The sequence below is a fragment of the Lolium rigidum genome, chromosome 7 (genome assembly GCF_022539505.1).
Source record: "Lolium rigidum isolate FL_2022 chromosome 7, APGP_CSIRO_Lrig_0.1, whole genome shotgun sequence".
Classification (NCBI taxonomy): Eukaryota; Viridiplantae; Streptophyta; class Magnoliopsida; order Poales; family Poaceae; genus Lolium; species Lolium rigidum.
This window is the reverse complement of record NC_061514.1, coordinates 253,177,794-253,198,107: the sequence shown is the minus strand read 5'-3', so window position 1 is coordinate 253,198,107 and position 20,314 is coordinate 253,177,794. Positions and strand designations below refer to the sequence as shown.

Here is a 20,314-nt window from a genome sequence, read left to right as displayed (position 1 = left end):
GTTTTGCCCTGATTTATCAGTAAGCAACTTAAATTGCAAATAGACACTCCTCCATGGTATGAGATTGTTGGAAGGCACCCGAGGATTCGGTTAGCCATGGCTTGTGTAAGCAAAGGTTGGGGGAGTGTCATCCATAATAAAACTAAAGTGCGTGTGTAAACAAAAGAGAAGAGGGATGATTTACCTTGCTGGTAGAGATAACGTCCTTCATGGGAGCCGCTCTTGAAAGTCTGGTTGACGAGGTAGTTAGAGTACCCATTATCATTCATTGACAACAACAAACACCTCTCAAAATAATTTTACTCCGGTTTTACAAATGAAAAGCTCTAGCACATGTTAATCCCTGCTTTCCTCTGCGAAGGGTCAATGTTTTACTTTTACATTGAGTCTCCATCCTTTCTTTGAGCACTTTCTTGAGAGCACAACTGTCATTCTTAGTATAATATGCTTGTCCCAAAATGTGATTAACTGTGGTATAACTTTGATGCTTTAATCTTTGATAACCTCTACTTCCAGTCTTTCCATGAACTTCAAAGGTGCCCGAGCATTTATGTTTTGCTGTACAAATACGGGCAAGCGAAATACCACTTTATCATATCATTCTATGAACATTGCAATCCTGCTGATAGATATGATTCATGATGCTCATTATTAGTTTGTTGGTACCTTTTCCATGATTGACATAGCTATTAGATGATTTTATTTGCATGTATCTTATTATGAACTTCTTAAGTGCTTGCCATATCATGAGAATATTTACATCATATGAACAAATGTGTTCGTAAAAGTTCTTTTATCGCACTCAGTTGTTAACTGAATTGCTTGAGGACAAGCAATAAGCTAAGCTTGGGGGGAGTTGATACGTCCAAAACGTATCTACTTTCCCGAACACTTTTGCTATAGTTTTGCCTCTAATTTGTGTATTTTGAATGCAACTAACACGGACTAACGCTGTTTTCAGCAGAATTGCTCTGGTGTCTCATTTTTGTGCAGAAATCTAACTTTCAGGAAAATCCTCGGAATTTATGCGAAAGGTCCTATTTTTCCAGAAGATTGACGGAGCCAGAAGGGCAAGCCAGGTGGAGGCCCGAGGGCCCCACACACTAGGCCGGCGCGGCCCAGGAGGGGGGCGCGCCGCCCTATTGTGTGGCCGCCTCGGCTGGCCCCCGATGCCCTCCTTCGGACTACTTAATGCCTTCGACCTAAAAAATGCACGGGGGTTAGAAGAAATCGCCAGAAACCATCCAGTACGCCGCCACCGTCGCGAAACTCCGTCTCGGGACCAGAAACTCCGTTCTGGCACTCCGCCGGACGGGGAATTGGAGGAGATCATCGCCATCATCACCACCGACGCCTCTCCATCGACCAGCCATGTTTCCCCCATCCATGTGTGAGTAATTCCCCCGCTGTAGGCTGAAGGGGATGGTAGGGATTGGATGAGATTGGTCATGTAATAGCATAAGATTGTTAGGGCATAGTGCCTAGTGTCCGTAATTGGTACTTTTATGATATTGTTGCAACTTGTTATGCTTAATGCTTGTCACTAGGGCCCGAGTGCCATGATCTCAGATCTGAACATGTTATCAATTCATGATGATATTCATTGCTTTATGATCTTACCTGCAAATTGTATACACATATTGTTGTCCGGAACCCGAGGCCCCAAAGTGACAGAAATTGGGACAACCGAAGGGGAAGGCGGTGATATGAGGATCACATGTGTTCACGGAGTGTTAATGCTTTGCTCCGGTGCTCTATTAAAAGGAGCACTTTAATTTCCAGTAGATTCCCTAGAGGCCCGGCTGCCACCGGTTGGTAGAACAAAAGATGTTGTGCAAGTTTCTCATTGCGAGCACGTACGACTAAATATGGAACACATGCCTATTGATTGATTAGTACTTGGACACCGTTTTATTATTATCTGCAAATGCCTGCTTGATTGTTACATGAGTTTCTCTCATCCATGCAACGCCCGTTCATCCATCCCTGTGCCTACAGTATTTTAATCCTGCTGTTTACTATAATCACTACTACTGTCTTTGTTACTTGCTGCTGTTATTTCACTACTGCTACTGCAATAAAACTGTTACTACTGATAAACTCTTGCGAGCAAGTCTGTTTCCAGGTGCAGCTGAATTGACAATTCCGATGTTAAGGCTTTCAAGTATTCTTTGTCTCCCCTTGTGTCGAATCAATAAATTGGGTTTTACTTCCCTCGAAGACTATTGCGATCCCCTATACTTGTGGGTCATCAGGGCGCGTCTTTGTCGTTGGCGAGGCGCACCGCCCTTTCCAGCACCGATCCCTCCGTGAGGCCCGATCCACGCGCACTCTTGCGCAGCGCCTCAGAGGGAGTGGCGCTCTTGCTTCTTGGTCCCCGCGTGACCGGCGCTCCCAGCGCCGGGATAGGATCTTCATCCGCCAGTGGCAACACTGTGGAGTTGTCCTGGATGGCCGGAGCTTGGTGGAGGCCTAGGGCTGCAATCGTGGCATCTTCCTTCTCCTCAACCGAATCAAACTGTAGGTGGGTGGCGATAGCTAGTTCCTTGGCGAGGATCTTGGAAGGACGGTGCTGGTTATTCTTGCTTCTCTTTTCCCGCGCACGGAGCTCCTCCGAGGTTTCCGACGTCACCGAGAGGGGGCTCTGCCACCCAATGGCCCGCTGATCCTCCTCGCCGAGCGACTTGGCTTTCCCAGGGGTCACGTAAGAGGTTTCATCCTTGTTAGAGTCTTCAGGCGAAAGGACAGAGGGAGAGATATGCTCAGTCTTCTCCAAATAAGGGGTGGGGTGTGGGGTCGCCGCTGTAGAATTCGGGATCTTGGCGACGATGGGGAAGATGTCTCCCTGCTGAGTTAGGTTGGTGCCATATTGAGAAAAGGTCGTAGCTGGGAGGAGGGGGGCTTGTCGCATCGTGTCTTGTCCAGCAGCAGGCACAGACTTGCGGGCAGGGCCGGCCTTGCCTCCGGTCGGAGAAGATTGCGAGGTGGTACGTTCCTTGGGTGCGTGACGGCCCCTGCGGCCGTCTCATCTATCATCATCAGTTTCCTCCAGGTCCTCATCCATTTCTTCTTCTCTGTCTTTGCTTTGAGAGGGGGGCGGGACAAGCGGCGGAGAGCCGTCAACGTTGGTAGCTTCTGGAACCACACGGATCTTGAATCCTTCCATGTTGACGAAGAGTGTGACGGAGCTTGGCAGGAGAGCAGGAGCACGGCAGCCGAAGGACATGCGGATGGGGTTGGAGGGGTGGGCGAGCGAGTCTGCATCCACACCAATGGGGCGCCCAACCTCTCTGGTGCTCGGGAGGAGTCTATCAGCGTGTCTGAGAGGCGGAGGCACCCAGTGGAGACGAACCCAGGTCTCTTGGAGGCGCTCCACGGCCATGGGGTCGCCCGAGGGGACCGTGACAATCGCCTTGATCTTGCACGCCGGGAGAGTGATGCCTCCGCCACGGATCACCATACGGAGGCTTTCCTTGGACGGGAACACCACAAAAAAGTTAGATTCGCTGATCTTGCAAACTTGCCAGGCCCAGTTTTCCTCCACAAGATCTTTTAGTTCCTCCTCGAGCTGTTCTTCACGCAGGCTGCCATTCTCCAGGATGATAAGAGCGGCGTTGGCAACAGGCTGGTAGAGCTCCTCCTCCGGGACTTCGCAGCAGAAGAAACCTTGTTGTTGGCCTCCGAACCCCGCCCAGTGCGGGTCCGGCCCTTTGGAGAACAACGCCCACATTGCCGTGGGGTGGCCCGATTTACTGCAGTTGACACAGAAAGCTTCTGACTTGCACTCCGATTGCATGTGCCCTTGGTTCCCGCAATTGTAGCAGGTGATACGGGCCGCCTCCGCCCCCGCGGAGGCAGCAGTAGTCGCCGCGGGAGAGCTCGAGCCCGGGAAGGAGGGCCCCGCTCCATGCTGCGCCCGAGCCGCCCTGGAGGAGGTCTTCTTCTGTGCTCCCCGACCTTGGTCGCGCCCCCGCGGAGCCGGGGGAGGAGGGGGAGGGCGAGGAGGCAGCTGATCGTCCCCTTGACGCCAGCCGGAGGAGCTTGCCCGGTCGCGGTCATAGTGGCGCTGTTGGCGGTGCTACTCAGCTTGCTCCTTCTCGAGCCTTTGGCGAAGGTCGTAGTCACGGTCTCTGGAGAAGCCGTTGTCCATGTCTCCGAAGGAGCGCTTGTTTTGGTTGGAGCGGTCGCGATCGCGGTCGCGGTCCATGGTCAGCAGGCGACGACGAGGTTCGCCGGAGAAGGGGTCGGTGGAGAGGGAGAGGAGCTTGGCGTGTTTACGATTGCGGCGAACGTCGTGAGGGGGCGCAGGGAAACCTAGATCTGGATCTAGGGTTCTGGAGGGGATCCACATCCACTTAAGTAACGGCGGCGGAGGGGTAGAAATGTCCGAGGGAACCCTATCCCCGGGACTGTCCATCCAGGCCGTCACACTTTGCCCCTGGGCCACGTGGCGCGCATCCGAGCGGTGAGAGGCTGAAATGGGCCTCGCCCCACCAGGCCCTTCCTGGGTTGGGCCGTCTCGGCCCAGGGAAACCTGACCAGCCAGGCCCACCGTGGGATCGAGCGGGGCGTACAAACCCTATCCCCGGCGACCCCTCGTCAGCTAGCGGCGGGGAAGGAGCGACGGCCGGCAGCGGGATGACCAGCGCACCCACTAGCACTCCACCCGGAGGAGGCTGAGGGGGCCGATCCGTGCCGAAGTTGGCGCAGATCTGGGCTCCCGCGCTCCCACGCGACGGAAGCGGGGGAAAACCTCATTTCTCCACGGCGGAGGAACAGATCTCGCCGGCGAGGGGGTTTGCGCCGTTGATGCTGCCGGCGGAACCGAGCGGCGCGGCGAGGAGCGGGAAACTCCAGCGCAGGCGAGGTCGAGGAAGGAGGCGAACAGAGTGGGGGAGGGCGAGGGGGAAGGGGGCGGTGAGAGGGAAACCTGTGGGTCGGCGGTGGCTTCGTCCTCAAGAGCAGCAAGCACGGCGAAGCGGTTCCGGGCAGGCTGCGGAGTGCCCCGGTGCGCCGTCCGCGGGGCCGCTCCTCCGGTCGCAGGCGGCGGCGCGGGGCGACGGCCCCACCGTCGCCTCGACGGTCGCCCGAGTCGCACGAGCGCCTGGCCGTGAGTCGCACACGCGCCTGGCCGTGAGACACATGGTACAGGGATTTCTCGAAGGAAAAAAAAACTGTACAGGGTAAATTTCTGACGAAAGGAAGAAACTGTACTCCGGCAATGATCGAAACGTAATGGAATCCCAGACGTAATTCCATCAAAAAGAAATAAACTGTACTCCCGATTAACTGAGTACAGGGTAGGATTTTTTTACGAGAACTGTATACACATATACACACGGCAATGATCGAAACTTCATGGAATCCCAAATGTATGCAATTCCGTCAGATAGTAGCACAATCGGCCGGCGCGAAGGACATGGTGCCGCCGTCGAGATCATAGAGCAAATGCAGGTCCATCTGCATGACGTTGCCTATGACGGACACGCCCCCCGTCGGGAGCACCAGCAAGCACGCCACGCGGCCTTCCTCGTCCACGGCGTCGAAGTAGCTCCGCCGCGGCACCGAGTACTCGGCGCCGCCCGCGAAGCTCAGCACTAGACTAGGCACGGACACGGCGTCGACGTCGGCAGCCTCGAAGCACAGGTCGAAGTCGAACGGCGCGCCGCTCACTCTCGTCAGCAGGCCGGCCGTCTGCGACAGGAACGCCCGCTCCAGCATCGCGTAGCCTGCTTTGGCAATGTACGAGAACGTCGTGCCGGAGTCGACGATCACGCCGCCCGCGCCGGTGCTCGTGAACCCGAACGTGGCGGGCGTGACCGGGAGGTCCGCCGCGCCGACCCTGACGCCGGTGAGGTTCACGTAGTAGTACGGGGCGCGCGGCACCGGCACCGCGGGGTTCCGGACGAGCGGCGTGGACTGAACGCCCTCGCCTGTCGTCACGTTCGCCAGGGAGCCGAACAGTATCGGGCTGGCGCCGGCGTCGGAGCGGAGGCAGTAGGAGAACCGGGCGACGCCGAGCTGGGACACGAGGGAGAGCGGGCCGCGCCCGAGCCCCAGGATGCCGGACGCGCCGTCCATGTATCCGCCGTTCGCCGTGCTGCACCCGAAGGCGACGTCGCGGAACGAGGCGTCGCCGATGGCGAGCGTCTCCGCGGCGAGGCGCCCGGCGGTGAAGCCGGCGACGTAGCGGTAGTCGTAGGCGCAGCCGTCGCTGGCGTTGCACGCGCGGCGGAAGGGGCTCGGCAGGGACCGGCAGAGCGGGCTCGCGCACGGGAGGGTGGAGAAGGTGGAGGAGGTCGCCGGGTCGTACAGCGGCGTGGGCTGCGCGAAGCACTCGGTGCACGGCGCGCACTGCGTCCAGACCAGGTCGCTGCCGGTGTCGAGGATTGCCGGGAAGGCGAGCGGCGGCGTGCCGATGGAGAGGCTCACGTGGTACGCTCCGACGCCGTTCTCGGCCAGCGCCTGGAGGGCAATGGCGGGGCTCGTCGTTGGAGGCGGCGCGAGGAAAGCGAGGCGGCGCGTGTCGCGGTGCACCGCGGCGGAGTAGTTGCTGGAGTGTTTGTGCACGCGGGTGAGGGAGCCGCGGAAACCATGATTGTGGATTGCGCAAGTTATCGGCGGGAACGTGCGGATGAATACTGCAAACGTGAGAACGGCTAGAGCTGTGGACGCCATGTCAGATGTATAGTTTTTTGTTCGCTTCTCTTTTGTTTGGTTAGTTTTGGAAATGCTTTTGGATGCAACTAAATCTAAATGAAGTTAACATTTTGAACAACAATGGCAGCTTCCCAGGTTTCATCGCTGCTGAGAACTTGCCCACGAAATGTACACGTACGTAGCTTGTGGAGCATTCACGACTTTTGGCCAGGCCGTTTTGATGCCTGTTCCTTATACCGTTTTGGCTGCCATTATGTTTAGTCGTAGGGTTTTTTTTATTAGAATGTTTGTACACATATTCGCTGCAGACTTTTCTTCTTTTCTGTGGGGCTTATCCAACACGCCAGCTTGATGGTTATGTGCTCATTGACGCAATGCATATACTCCTAAAAATTCAAAATGGTCGGTGGATGCACGGATCATTTACATCAGCTAACTTTTTCATATACTAATTTATTAAGTGGATCCATCTACTGTCAACATCCCAAAAATGAAAGGAATGCCATTAAGATGGCACGCATAAATAACAAGTCTAGATACTTTAGTGCGGCATAAACCCTCGTCATGGAATAAAAAGGAAAGTCGGATGGGTGTTGATTTTGAGTCATATCATGAAGAATGAATCGAGGCGAACAAAACTCTTCTCTATCGGTCACTCATGCTTACTTTTTTTTTGAACGCAGTAAGGTTCCTCTTGAGAGATTTGACAGCAGTAAGCATCTGCAGTTTCTCCGTGGACGCCCCAACATGTTTCTGATTGGCGTCCTTAGCAGATGCATTATAAGGTGGCATTGTATTTTCCAGAGATGGTTCCTCCGCAGGTGGTTCATTATCCAATGTGCCCGCATGCGCATCCTTCTTCCTATGCTGTTTTCGCATGAAGGTGGCGCTCCTGTACAAAACCATTTCATAGTCGGCATAAATTAACAATATGGAGGTCAAGCAGATTATACAGTACCAGGACAGGGAACTGATGATTATGGAAGCTGGTGGTACCTCTTGTACTGGGGATTAGTAGGATCCAATGCATACAGATGAGATGTGAACATGTCCTCGAACCTCGGGTCCTTGCTAAGATCGATTTCAGGAAGTTTGTCCGTGACCGAATCCTTGCCCCTTTTGCCATTTTTACTTTTGCGTTTTATGTTATAACCCTTTGCAACATTAGCTGCATCCTGGTCAGCAGCAACCAAGAGCTCCAACTCTTCTCTAGTTGCTTCACGCTCAAAATGTTTCTCTGGAAACTTGCCATTTCCTTTACCTCTGGCCTTCAACTTCTGTTTCTTGATTGGCTTAGCTTCTTCATCAGACTTCTCATCATCAAAGAAATCATCCTTTTCATCAGCACTATCTTCGTCGCTATAGTCATCATCATCCTTTGACAACCTCTTCCTAGCTTTCCGCTTCTCCTTCATTTTTTCTTGGTGCATCTCCCAGACAGTCTTCGTCTTGGTGCTCTTTCTCTCAAGGACACGTTTGCTGAGGTCCTCGAGCTCTGTGTTGAATATTATCTCCATGTCCTGGTCATCAGTTTGTTCCTCATCAGATTTATCTCCTGGTTGTAAACGAGCCAACCGTTCCTTATTTGTTAACTTTATTTTTGCTACACCATTTGTCAGGGACTCATCACCAGAATCGTCTACATCAGTGTCTGATGCGCTGTCACTGCCTGCTAAATATACACGAATGCCATCTAACTGCAACAGTAAAATAGAGGACGTCAAAGATGGAAAAATGCAGGACAAGACATGAAGATAACAGTCAACTATGTTAGAACAAATACAAGAGTCTACGATTACACTGTATTTCCCCCTTTATTATTCAATAGTGCAGAATGCTTATCTTGACAGTGGGGTTTTCTTCGTTGACAATTTATAAAGTTCACGAGAAACTGATTTTTCAGTGTTACGTTAGCAAACAAAATGAGCTCGACCTGATCCTCTTTGAACTTCCGCCCCAAGATCTTCTTACGATCTGGTTCATCATCATCCCAGGTGAGCTTAACTTTTCTACGTTGCAAAGCAGGAGTCTCAAAATCAGGCTCCTTGTAATTCGGAGGTTCCTGCATGAAGCCAAACAAGTTAACAAACTGAAAAAAAGTCTTTTAGCACAAGTGAAGGGCAAGTTGTGCCAGGATGAATCATATATTTTAAAAGCGATATGGAAAGAAACATAATGTAATCAGACACTACTTAAGAAGAGAAACTTTGTTGCTGCCAAGTGCCAACAGTTCAATAAGTCCACCAACAAATATGGATGCAAATATGATCTATTCAAGTATGATACCTCTGTAGCTACATCATGAGCAGGATGTTTGAACTCCATAGAGTCAGGAATGAACCGCAAATCAAACACATTTGCAGTTTTCATTAACTCAGTACCATCAAGAGTCGTGTACAGGTGATCTGCAGTTGCACTGGAATCACACACCACAACTGCATAGTAGTACCTACAGCAAGATCAATATAATCATCAGAGAGCAGAACGGCAATCCCTTGGCGAGTAGTAACATTTTCATATGGTAAATATGAAAGATAGATAGACAAGGCTTTGGACATATGCACACAATCTCAAACATGTAAGCCGCCGTAGTTACATCTACACAGAATCGGAAAATTTTCATATTTTAATTACCAATGTCAAGATTATGGACTATTTAAAAAAAAACATTCAAACTCTTCTCAGTAAGTCCCAGACAAAAAAAAAACAAGATGATAATCAGCAAAGGTATCTCTATAATTTGTTGCTAACCTCAGTCTGTTTAGCTCATAATTACGGAGCTTATTGTTCTCAGTCTCAGAGTCAGGGTCACTATCTTCTTCACCATCATCGTCGTTGCCATCATCGTCATTGCCATCATCGTCTTCATTTTCGTTTTTATTGCATTCCCCACCAACATCATCGCCATTGGCACCAAGAAGAGCAGAAGGTCCTTGAGTTGTCTCAATGTCCATACACTTCAGTCCAAATTCTGTTGGATATATTGTCACTGATAGAACTCGCCCACCTTTTGGTATACAAGATTTCATGACCATATACAAGTCCACCGCCTGTTGAAAGGGCAAACCAATTGAACTCAAGAAGCCAGAGAGGAGTTTATATGAGCAACAAAAATTCTAAATGGCAAGGGGTTTGTTACATTGTTTGGATCTTCAGTTCAGCAAAAACAGGATTTCATTCAGTTAAATTTGGACTAATACGTATCAAAATATTTTCTTGGATTGCTGAAGAAATCACAGAAAGTGCTTTGACCGAACAAACAATGAACACATTTAAATGCAAAAAAAAAAATCATTACGTGTGTGCTTGAGTGATGGATATTGCTTTGGAAAAATTTCGGATTTAGTTCCATTGTAAGGGTTCAAATTTAGGTCCCTTACCCAAAGAGGCCTTTAGGGGCAAGTTTGCACTCATGTTATGGCGTGAGATATGAAAGTTTCAAGGTTCAAAAGAGCTCGTTAACAACACAAGGTTAATGCCAAATAACCAATCAACCATTTGTTTAGTAGAATGGATAATTCCTGCCAATTTGTCTTTATGCCTCCACCATTGCCTTAGTGCACACAACTCTGCTACAAGAGCATTATAAGTGCAAGCCACATCGATTTGCAGATATCCTGAATGTGATTTGTTCCACAGCTGTAAAATCTTAGAAGCTCCTCCTATTAGCACCTAAGGCACAAATAGATGATGATGGCTGCTGTGATTTGGGTATAGATGGATATGGTCATTTTAAACTGTACATACATGTCATCATTATATGCAGATATCTGGACCAAAGAACCTAGTAATTTGACATCACTTCAGATTTGTTCTTAATCCTGAATGCGAATTTTACTGCTAAATATTTTACCTGTTCTCAACTGAATGATAAGAAAACAAAACTTCTTCAATCCAAAAAGCATAAATTTATGCATCGTACTTCAACCTAACAAACTAGCAACATAACATAGTTTTTTTTTCAGAAATACTACTGTTTTACCAGCATCTATTTTAAAAATTGCGACCCAAGCAACCCTAGAGGTCTTATATAAGTCTGTAATCAACATACAGATGCAAAAACAAAGAGATGCATATTAACCTCGCAGAAAACAAACAAGTTGGCCTCAAACACATCCTTTTAAGGTGATTCTCAAGAAACTAAAATAATAAATTGCCTTTTGAACATGGCTGTACTTTTCAGGCAGACGGATACTTCTCAAGGTAAAAGAAATTTGAATTGGCACCCACCTTGATATGATTCCAGTCCATATTAGCAACAGCAAGCCTGTGAGTTTCCTTGTCAATCATAGGTGTATCATCATGCCTCGCCATCAAGTAATGAGAAATGTCATTGCCAAGAGAGTTCTGCAAAATTAAGAAGTCAAGGAGCCAGACCTGATCACTAGCATATGAATTATCAATAATGACACAGGAAAATGGACAAGGCTGCTTTATTTAGCAGAGAAAGGTAATCAAGGGAAATTTAGTACAAGATGACATAATCGGAAGGGAAACATCACCTGGTGATCGTCCCCCACACCCTCCTCCTCCTCGTCATCGCTACTAGAACTCTGTTCTTCATCTTGCCCATCCTCTTCTTCCAGATCATCATCTCCCTCTTCATGAGTCAGCTTCCTGTCCTCCTTGTTTCCCTTCTCCTTCTCAATCCCTTCATCTCGGTCGAGGTAACAATGCAGCAGGGGGTTCTCCCTGGCGCCCTTCTTGCGGCGCCTGCCGCGCTTGTCCACCGGCGCCTCCGACGAAGCGAACATCAGGTCCGTGAGCATGCTGCTAAACCTCGAGTCGAGGGCCACCTTCGCGTCTTTCCGCCGCATCGGCCGGAACCTCGGGTCGGTCCGCGCCGGCGCGAATCGCTCGTCCTCCATCGCCCGCCTCATCTTCCCGTCTCCCCGCTTCACCTCACCCGCACCCGCACCAGCCCCTGTCCCTGTAGCCTTCTTCTCCCTCCTGGGCTTCTTGCCGTGCTCCTTCCCCTCCTGCCCGTCCTCGTGCTTGCGCTTGGCCTCGTCGGCGGTACGAAGTTCGTGCTTATTATTGCTTTGATTTCTCTCATCCTTGGAGTTGGATCTCTTGCCCTTCTTTGCAGCATCGAGGTTGACGGAGTTGGCTGGTGCCATGGCGGCAGGGACGTGCGGTGCGGTGGCGGCGAGGAGATGCAAGTGTGTCGACTGTCGAGTAACCTGGATTTAATTGATCGTAAGTGGCCGAGATGGGCTACAGAGGGTAATGGGCCAAATGATCCGGCCCAATTAACTTGTGGTATGGCCCATGTTCGCGAGGAGATAGTATCACATTCACTCGGTTCGGGCCCCATTACACCCAATCTCACCTGCTGCGTCCCTCCCTCTCGCCCCACCACGAATCCTTCCTCGGCGGTGTCGCCGTCGCCGTCGCCGTCGTCTCGCCGGCGTCGGCCGCTGGGAGGACATGGCGTCGTCGCTGTACGCGCCCAACCTCGACGACTACCTCCCCTCGGACTCGCCCCCGCAGGAACCCCCCAGGAGCCTCACCCTGTAATACAGCCCTAGCCCCTGTCTCTCTCTCCCCCTCTTGCTTGCTTCCCGATCTCGCAACCCTAGTGTGGCTCAATCCTCGATTCGAGCTAGATTTTGAGGCGTTTGGGTCCCTTCTGCAGGCGCGATCTGCTGGACATCTCGCCGGTGCTCACCGAGGCGGCGGGTGCCATCGTCGATGTGAGTGGTTTCTGTGTTTTTTTCTTTTACCTCCTCTGTTGTATGCATCTTTCGGGTTAGTAGATGACCTTCATGTGAGAAGGTACGCGGTTAGTAGTCCTTTCTAGGCTTATTATGATCTGCAAGGTTCAGCACAATGAGAAAACTAGCCTATTTTGCCTTCTCAATTTGGTGGAAAGGCATGTAAGTGTAGATTCCTCTCTTAAATTAAGGCCTCTTGAGGACCTTGAGGGTTAACTTATCGATCGCTTAATTGTAAAATGGAACATTGAACATTTGTCTAAGTAATTTGGTTCCTGTCCCTCATGGAAATGAACTTGAGCATATTTTGTGTAGCCTTGAAATGCTTTGAAGTTTGAACATGAATTACCTGTTTTCTGAGGTGCACATGATTTGTATGCGCGGCGCATTTTTTGTCTTTATGGCTTAATTTCGCTGTATCTTCTTTTATGTGAGGCCAAACATGCCTAACTCCAGGAGCTGCAGCTGTGTAAGAGGAATCCAAAGCTGTTTAGAGTCACGGCAGGTTTTCAAATTAGGAAATAGTTCCTGTTGATGACGGAACTATATGTTACTGTAATAATGGTCCAGCTTCTATTCAAATAAAAGAGTCCTATTCTTGTTCAGTCTGAGTCTAAATTGTAAGGCCACCTTTTATGTTATGAGGGAGTGACCCATGGTTTGAGATCAGTAAAGATTACAAGGAAATTATCCTTTTACTTGCCCAGCCCCTTTTTATCTCCCCCTCTCTTGGTCTCTCCAGCTCTAACCATGGTACCTCTCTGTGGCGCCTGATCACCAATTCCTCTACCTAGCCCTATCCTTGTTTCTGAAAGTTAAAGCTCTAACATCTTTATGTCCTGTCTCATGGATCACTTTGTGTATGCGTCTTTAGTTGGTCTATGGGCTTAACTTAAATCATCATCCTTATGATTCTTTTTACCTGTTCAAGTGTCTTGTTATGACATTGCTTGTGTTTGCACTTATGCAGGATTCATTCACACGTTGCTTCAAGTCAAATTCTCCAGAGCCATGGAACTGGAACATTTATTTGTTCCCATTATGGTGCTTGGGAGTAGTCATAAGATACGGACTACTGTTTCCGCTGAGGTACTTGAGTCTTATGGTCTGAACTTCACATTGAGCTCTGGGATATTGCTAATTCTTATCTGAAATGTTCCGTTTTCTTTTTCCTCTTTGAATACGAGCACTTCGGTTATCCTGCACTGTTGATTTGTTGTCGACATAGATTGGAAATCCCTTGAAGGCTTTTGCCCAAAATGACATCACTTGTAGAATTGTAGATGGTCATGGAAATAGTGTTCCCATGGCGTGCTTAACTGGAACTGTGTTGAACAATTCCCATTATGGCTTGTCAGTAATATGCAAATCAGTAGCCCACCCCAAAAATCCACTTTGTACTAAAAAGATGTGACGTCCTCCTTTTGGGTTGACTTGTTATATTTCTTATTAATATTGATGTTTCAGAGTTTGCATTTTCTTTTTGCGGTGTGGATCATATAATCTGCACTACACCACTAGGCCTTACACATTTTGAATCCTACTACAAGTGTTTTTTGTGCCTGACAAACCCGTTGGTCTAAATCATTGCCATGTTTTATGTGCAGATCACATCTGTCCTTTTGATGCCTATAACGTTTTTTTGTTCCCTTTGAGGCTATAAAATTTTCTAAAAATACTTCAGTAAAAGATATTTACTTGAAATAATAATTTGATTTTGTGTACAATTGGGCAGAGAAACATTGGTCTTCTCTATACTTCTGTATATATGCTAATAGTGTACTACTAACAATTAATTCATCCACTGCATCTCCTGCTTTCATTGATTTCTTTGTAAACATCGAATCTCAGTCATCTGATAACTCAATTATGTACCAGGGCCTTAACACTTCTATTAGGATGGCTGGCCTTCTTTGCTGCCTTTTTCCCCGTGCATTTCCTAATGAAAGGGAAAAGTAAGATAAAACGTAAAATAGAGGTGAGCTATTTTATTTTGATGTATCTGGGTCATCTCTGTATATGGATATGTGCATATTTTGTTTATATTTTTTTTTCGAGAAAACGCAAAGGACCTTTGCGTTTCATTTCATTGAAAAGATAGATAGTTGTTTACATCCTCCTAGGAGGCAGAATACAAGACCAAAAGACATCAGTGCACATCCCTATTTTGTTTATATTACCCCTGACGGTTCTGGCACAGCCTTAACTGAACTCTTGGTTAATGGTGGTGATTATATGGCTTTGTGTATGTATGGATGAGCATTCATGTCCATGGTTCTTAGGGTTTGTTGGAGCATGTGGTAAATCAGTACACCAGTTCACCTCAAGTCTTAATGGAACAATGAAATAACAGCAAACTATTACAAGTTTTATTATCCAGCATTGGGTGATATGGGTTTTGTTGCTGAATTTTAGCGACTGAGACTGTTCCCTTTCCCTAGTGAATACATATTACATAAGCATAACAATAATTAGCACACCATCAGTTAATCCTTTTCTCGATGTCTTATAGGGGTTAAGCTCCTACAGGTAATCAATATGGATGTGTCTTATGCTTTTGCTGTATGTTAGCTTATTATGGTTATATGTTAGAAGCCTAGTAAAGGTAAAGCTAACTTGTGAGATCATCTTTAAAAGCTTTTTGAGTTAACTAGGATTTAGATTCAGTTGTTTGGTCCTGCCTGACACTGTTACTCCTCTAGCCACTGTATCTTACTGTAGTAACTAATATCTCTTTAGCAACTTTTATGGTGCTATGTAATTTTCATAACTTACTCAGTTTTCTAGTTCCCTGATAGTTCTATTTTTTTGGCCAATTCTTTTAGTGTGATGTTTGTTAAAAATTTCTTGGGTTATGAGTTTTGTTTTGAACTTTGTGCAGAGGAAGCTGGTTGAAATGATGTGCAGTGTTTTTGTTGCTTCTTGGACTGGAGTTATTAAGTACCATGGACCACGCCCAAGCTCACGACCTTATCAGGTTACCTTTTGTCTTGTTCATACTCATGTCTGAGCTACTAGTATGGTTGTGCTTGTGTACAAACACTACAGAGAAGTGTAACCACCCACACTTTTGAGGTACATAATAGATGTTAAACTAAAGGGTTGTTCCCATGAAATTTTCACATGGAAAGTTATCACAAAGCCACAAGATGTCATCTCCATTGCATTCTTCTGATTATGGAACATACGTGCTCTATGACATATTATTATCTTGAATTTTTACTTTAGATGGTTTACAGTCTGAATGTGTCCACATAATTTTATTTAGAACTATATCTGTAGGTCCACATTGTTCTTGTATATAAGTACCATTGCTTCCTTTATATTGCTATAAAATTCTGAATATGATTGATACCCTTGCAACAATATTGTAATTCGACAGGTATTTGTTGCAAACCATACATCGATGATAGATTTCATTATTCTGGAGCAGATGACAGCATTTGCTGTTATCATGCAAAAGCATCCCGGATGGGTTGGTCAGTTCCTGTTGTTCAGAAACATATGTTCTAGTTTTATTTATTTTTCAATCTTGAATGTTTATTTATTCAATATTTCTCCTCTAATTTGTAGGATTTATTCAGAAGACTATATTGGAAAGTGTGGGTTGCATCTGGTTTAACCGTAATGATCTCAAGGACCGTGAAGTAGTTGGAAGAAAGTAAGATATTCGGTTTGCAACTCTCTGTTTTAGAAAATATTTTTTACAGTGATATTTTCTTATCAGGTTACGGGACCATGTGCAACATCCAGACAACAATCCGCTCTTGATTTTCCCAGAAGGAACTTGTGTCAATAATCAGTACAGTGTGATGTTCAAGAAGGTATAGTTGTAGACCCAAAAAAAAAATCAGTGGCCATATAAATGGCTTTGAATAGTCTTAAATATGGAAAGTTTAATCCAGACAGAATCTGGAATTCCATTCTTTGCAGATACTGCACTGATCATACATATGGTATCAATATACCATCCTTTTTTTAGCTATATATTAGATGATACCAGTGTTCTCTGCATATAAAGCAAATTATTAAGGCTTGTTACTGTTCAGAAAAAAGAAAATGAATAAACAAACTTTTCCTTTCACTCTGTACACGATATGGTTAAAGCAGATGAGGGAAATCAGTCATGTGTTGCATGACATATACTTAGACATTTTTGGTTCTTGATGCATGCTAAGCATGAAATTGAATTGTTTCTTTGTTTGTATTTTTCAGGGTGCTTTTGAACTTGGCTCTGCTGTATGTCCAATAGCTATCAAATATAATAAAATATTTGTTGACGCCTTCTGGAATAGTAAGAAGTAAGGAAACAAAACTACTATATGAATTTGCTTTCTTCACACTTATACCTTTTTTTTTCACGTATTACTCCACTTGAAATGTTTACCAGGCAATCTTTTACAAGTCACTTGGGTCGTCTTATGACATCGTGGGCTGTTGTTTGTGATGTCTGGTTCTTGGAACCTCAGTATCTCAGGGAAGGAGAGACATCGATAGAATTTACTGAAAGGTAGCATAAGTTTGGATAATATTCCATTTTCTACAACATACCAAGGATCAGAAAGCATAACTTCGTATACTCAATGCAATGCTTTGTACAGAGTAAGGGACATGATAGCTGCTCGAGCTGGTCTTAAGAAGGTTCCATGGGATGGCTATCTGAAACACAACCGCCCTAGCCCAAAACACACTGAGGAGAAGTGCGTCAAATCTTTCTGCCTCTCTCATGAAAATACATGAGTTGAATTGGTCAACCTATCCGGTTAACCATTTTTAAGTTTACATGATTTCTCACAAGCTTCTCAATTTTCAGGCAGCGCATGTTTGCAGAATCTGTGTTGAGGAGACTGGAGGAGAACTAAATAGGTGTTAGCTGCCTTGTAATCCGTTTGGGCTTTGTGGGATCTGGTGCATGTGGAAATGACCACCGCAGTTTTGCTGTAAATTTGTTCAGTTTGGCCAGAATTAGGACTGCGTGTACCTGGCAAGAAACAACTATTGCATGTACGTGTGGCTATATATCTTTTAGCATCTTGTGATCCGTTAGTGTCAACACGTAAGCATTGGTATTCTGACAGGTGATGCTGTATTGATATTTGCCTTGCTCTTCATTCAGACAATTGGAACTGATCATTGTCATGTCGTTGAACCTGTGATTGTTGATTTAACCTTTTTGTTTGCTAAGCAAGAGGTACAGCTGGATTACATCACCGAGAAATAAAGTGGTGAAAGAAGGTAAAGTTCGTGTTTGTACACTTAGATGCTTGGGCAAAATTGCAAGAAACTAGAGGTACAACATCGGTGAAAGCATGTAAGCAATACTATATATTTTAAAATAGATACTTCTCCGACCAAAAATAGGTGTCTCAATTTTATTAGATATGGATGTATCTCTAATTAAAATGCATCTATATGCATCTATATCTGGATAAAAGTGAGACACCTTTTTTTAGACGGAGGGATTACATGCTTTGCACTGAACCTGGAGCGTGCTTGCAGTCCAAATAGCTGGCTTGAAAATTTTATGAACTATATTCCATCATCTTTACTATATTCAATGCTACTTATTATTAATGATTGGCAAATTTTTACAAGAAACTTTGGAACAATTCTAGTACCCTTTCAATTCTCACATGCTTCACACTTTGCATACAACGATAGGTGGTGAGTTTATAAAATGTGGAGTCCCCAATACTGAAAATGTGTGTCTGGGACCTGGGTTCAATGGAACCCGAAACCCCATACATACATGTAAACATCAGGGATACAAAAAAATCACGGGTAGCAACCCAACCCAAATATAAAAATAGATTATAATCAAGTCATCCAAGAACCGGCAACTGTAAAAAGAGTTTTTCGCATCGAAAGAATGGTGGCGGTTTCTTCTCCCACCTCGGCTCTAATTCCACATACCCTTTCATGCTTGTTACTCTATGTAGCTAGTGAATTTGTGTGTCCGTGGGTGATTTCAGTGAGTTGACCAATTGGCTGCTAACATATTCCATAATATTTACTATTACCTTCATCCTAAAGCTTAAACCTTATATTTTAAAAAAAGTTAAATCAATTAAAGTTTGACCAAACTTTTAAAATCTGTCAATAAATATAATATTTTGTAGATAGCATATGAAAATCTATTTTACTATCTATCTAATGATATTAATTTTGTATTTTGCATGTTAATGATTTTGATAAAAATTTGATTAAACTTGACGTAGTTTGACTTTCTAAATATAAGGCTTAAGTTTTAGGATGGAGGTAATATTCGATACTACTATTAATGATTCTCCAATTTTTACAAGAAATTCCGAGAACAAATTTCAGTACCATTCCAATTCTCACATGCTTCACACTTGCATACAACAATCGGCCAGAGTTTATAAAATGTAGAGTCTCCAATACATATATGTGATCATCGGGGATAGAAAAAGAAAAACCAATAGCAACATGAACCCAAATACTCCTTCCGCTCTATGAAAGTTGTCTGAGATTTGTCAAAATTTGAATGTATCATGGGACAACTTTCATGGGATGGATGGAGTATAAAAATAGACTAAAAGCAATTCATCCAAGAACCAAGAGAAATAAATGGGAGGGGGAAAATAGGAGAGGATGCTTGAATGGTCCACTAGAAGTAGAGCTTGCAGGGCGTATTCTTGTACTCCTGCAGGAGACTGCCGTCCCCGCCGACCCTGAACTCGCAGTCCACCTTCATGTGGTGCTCCCTCGTGTCCCACAGCTTCACCTGGAACTGAACCGTTGAGGTTAGCACCAGGCGCAGGCCGACGCTCCCGGCCCCGACCTCTGCGGCGAACCGCGGCCACGCCGGGTCTGTGGGCGTCGGCCCGGACGCGGAGAGCTCCCCCTGCAACGGCGTGTCGCTCTTGGGCTGCTGGTAGAACGGGCTCACGGCGGGGCCCGACGCGATGAGCTCGTCGCCGTAGTAGACAGAGCCGTCGACCTTGTCGAAGTGGATGCCGATCTTCTGGTTGGGGTTGTGCTCGTTGACGGTGAACTTCACCGGAAGGTTGACGGCGCCCGACTGGCGGTTGAGGTTGGGGATGGAGAAGTCGACGAGGGAGAACTTGGGGCGGTGCGGGCGGAGGCTGAGCCAGAGCACGAAGAGGATGACGCCGGCGACGAGGACGAGCGTGAGCAGCACCGCGCACAGGAAGTTGAGGCACCGGATCGCCGGGCTCTGCCGGTTGTACATCGGCAGACGGTAGTTCCGCGGCATGGCTGTGCTAGCTGTCGTGGTCGCGATAGAGTGGTGGTGGTGTACGTGATGCGTGTGTTTGCGTGTGACATTTTATAGGTTCATTCGGCATGCATGTCGCGGTGTAGAAGGCAGTAATATTCTTGCCTTGCGCAGAGATGAGAGATGCTAGCACGCCATGAGGAGTGTACGTACTCTGGATATTGATTCTCATGCTAGCTACGAGACCTCACAGAGTTTGCTGGAAAGTGAAACCGAATGTTTAAGCTGACTGGCGATCCCTCCGTTCTTTTGTTTATGGATTTTTTTCTCTCTCTCTTTCGCGGTTGTATCATTCTCCCGCATCGTTTTCCTGTAAATGTACTCATAATGTGGTTCTGCTGCCTGTAAAAGGCAGCATATATTCTTCCGTTCTTAGTCTGAGTAACTTATTCTTGAATTGTTGGCTTAAGGTTCCTGCGGATATGGGAAGAACAACTGACGAAACTTCGTCTTCGGGCAAACTCAAAGGGAAATGATGCTCTAAAACTTATCCGTTGGAATCGTTAGTTCGAACTTAGAAGTCACCTAAATTAACTTACAGATGTCACTGTTAATCTGGTGCTCCACTTTTGGGACGAGGAATTTCTGTATATCCTGCTCTAAAGATCTTATTGCATATCCATGGAAGGCGTCCTTGTGAACGGGGCGCAACCCAAGTTCATGCTCGCTTTCATGCAGA

General features: G+C 46.5%; 4 protein-coding genes across 4 annotated transcripts; 1 reads left to right on the top strand and 3 right to left on the bottom strand.

Moving 5' to 3' along the window:
• Positions 1-5,385: 5,385 nt before the first annotated feature.
• Positions 5,386-6,678, bottom strand: LOC124674321 (aspartic proteinase nepenthesin-1-like). Its single transcript, XM_047210357.1, has 2 exons — positions 6,367-6,678; positions 5,386-6,021 (listed from the first exon to the last, which is right to left on the bottom strand). The coding sequence occupies exons 1-2, from the start codon at positions 6,676-6,678 to the stop codon at positions 5,386-5,388; spliced, it is 948 nt and encodes a 315-aa protein (XP_047066313.1).
• A 627-nt stretch (positions 6,679-7,305) lies between these two features.
• LOC124670045 (pre-rRNA-processing protein ESF1-like) lies at positions 7,306-11,780 on the bottom strand. Its single transcript, XM_047206563.1, has 7 exons — positions 11,163-11,780; positions 10,891-11,007; positions 9,412-9,710; positions 8,947-9,109; positions 8,594-8,722; positions 7,657-8,357; positions 7,306-7,552 (listed from the first exon to the last, which is right to left on the bottom strand). Exons 1-7 carry the CDS (start codon positions 11,778-11,780, stop codon positions 7,306-7,308), a joined length of 2,274 nt encoding a protein of 757 aa, XP_047062519.1.
• A 271-nt stretch (positions 11,781-12,051) lies between these two features.
• Positions 12,052-17,492, top strand: LOC124675342 (glycerol-3-phosphate acyltransferase 9-like). Its single transcript, XM_047211414.1, has 12 exons — positions 12,052-12,176; positions 12,299-12,356; positions 13,348-13,466; positions 14,256-14,355; positions 15,259-15,354; positions 15,760-15,856; positions 15,951-16,038; positions 16,105-16,201; positions 16,593-16,678; positions 16,768-16,887; positions 16,979-17,077; positions 17,191-17,492. The coding sequence occupies exons 1-12, from the start codon at positions 12,091-12,093 to the stop codon at positions 17,237-17,239; spliced, it is 1,095 nt and encodes a 364-aa protein (XP_047067370.1). The 5' UTR covers positions 12,052-12,090; the 3' UTR covers positions 17,240-17,492.
• Positions 17,493-18,924: 1,432 nt separating this feature from the next.
• LOC124670259 (NDR1/HIN1-like protein 26) lies at positions 18,925-19,614 on the bottom strand. Its single transcript, XM_047206753.1, has one exon. It carries the CDS (start codon positions 19,612-19,614, stop codon positions 19,006-19,008), a length of 609 nt encoding a protein of 202 aa, XP_047062709.1. The 3' UTR covers positions 18,925-19,005.
• Positions 19,615-20,314: the final 700 nt, after the last annotated feature.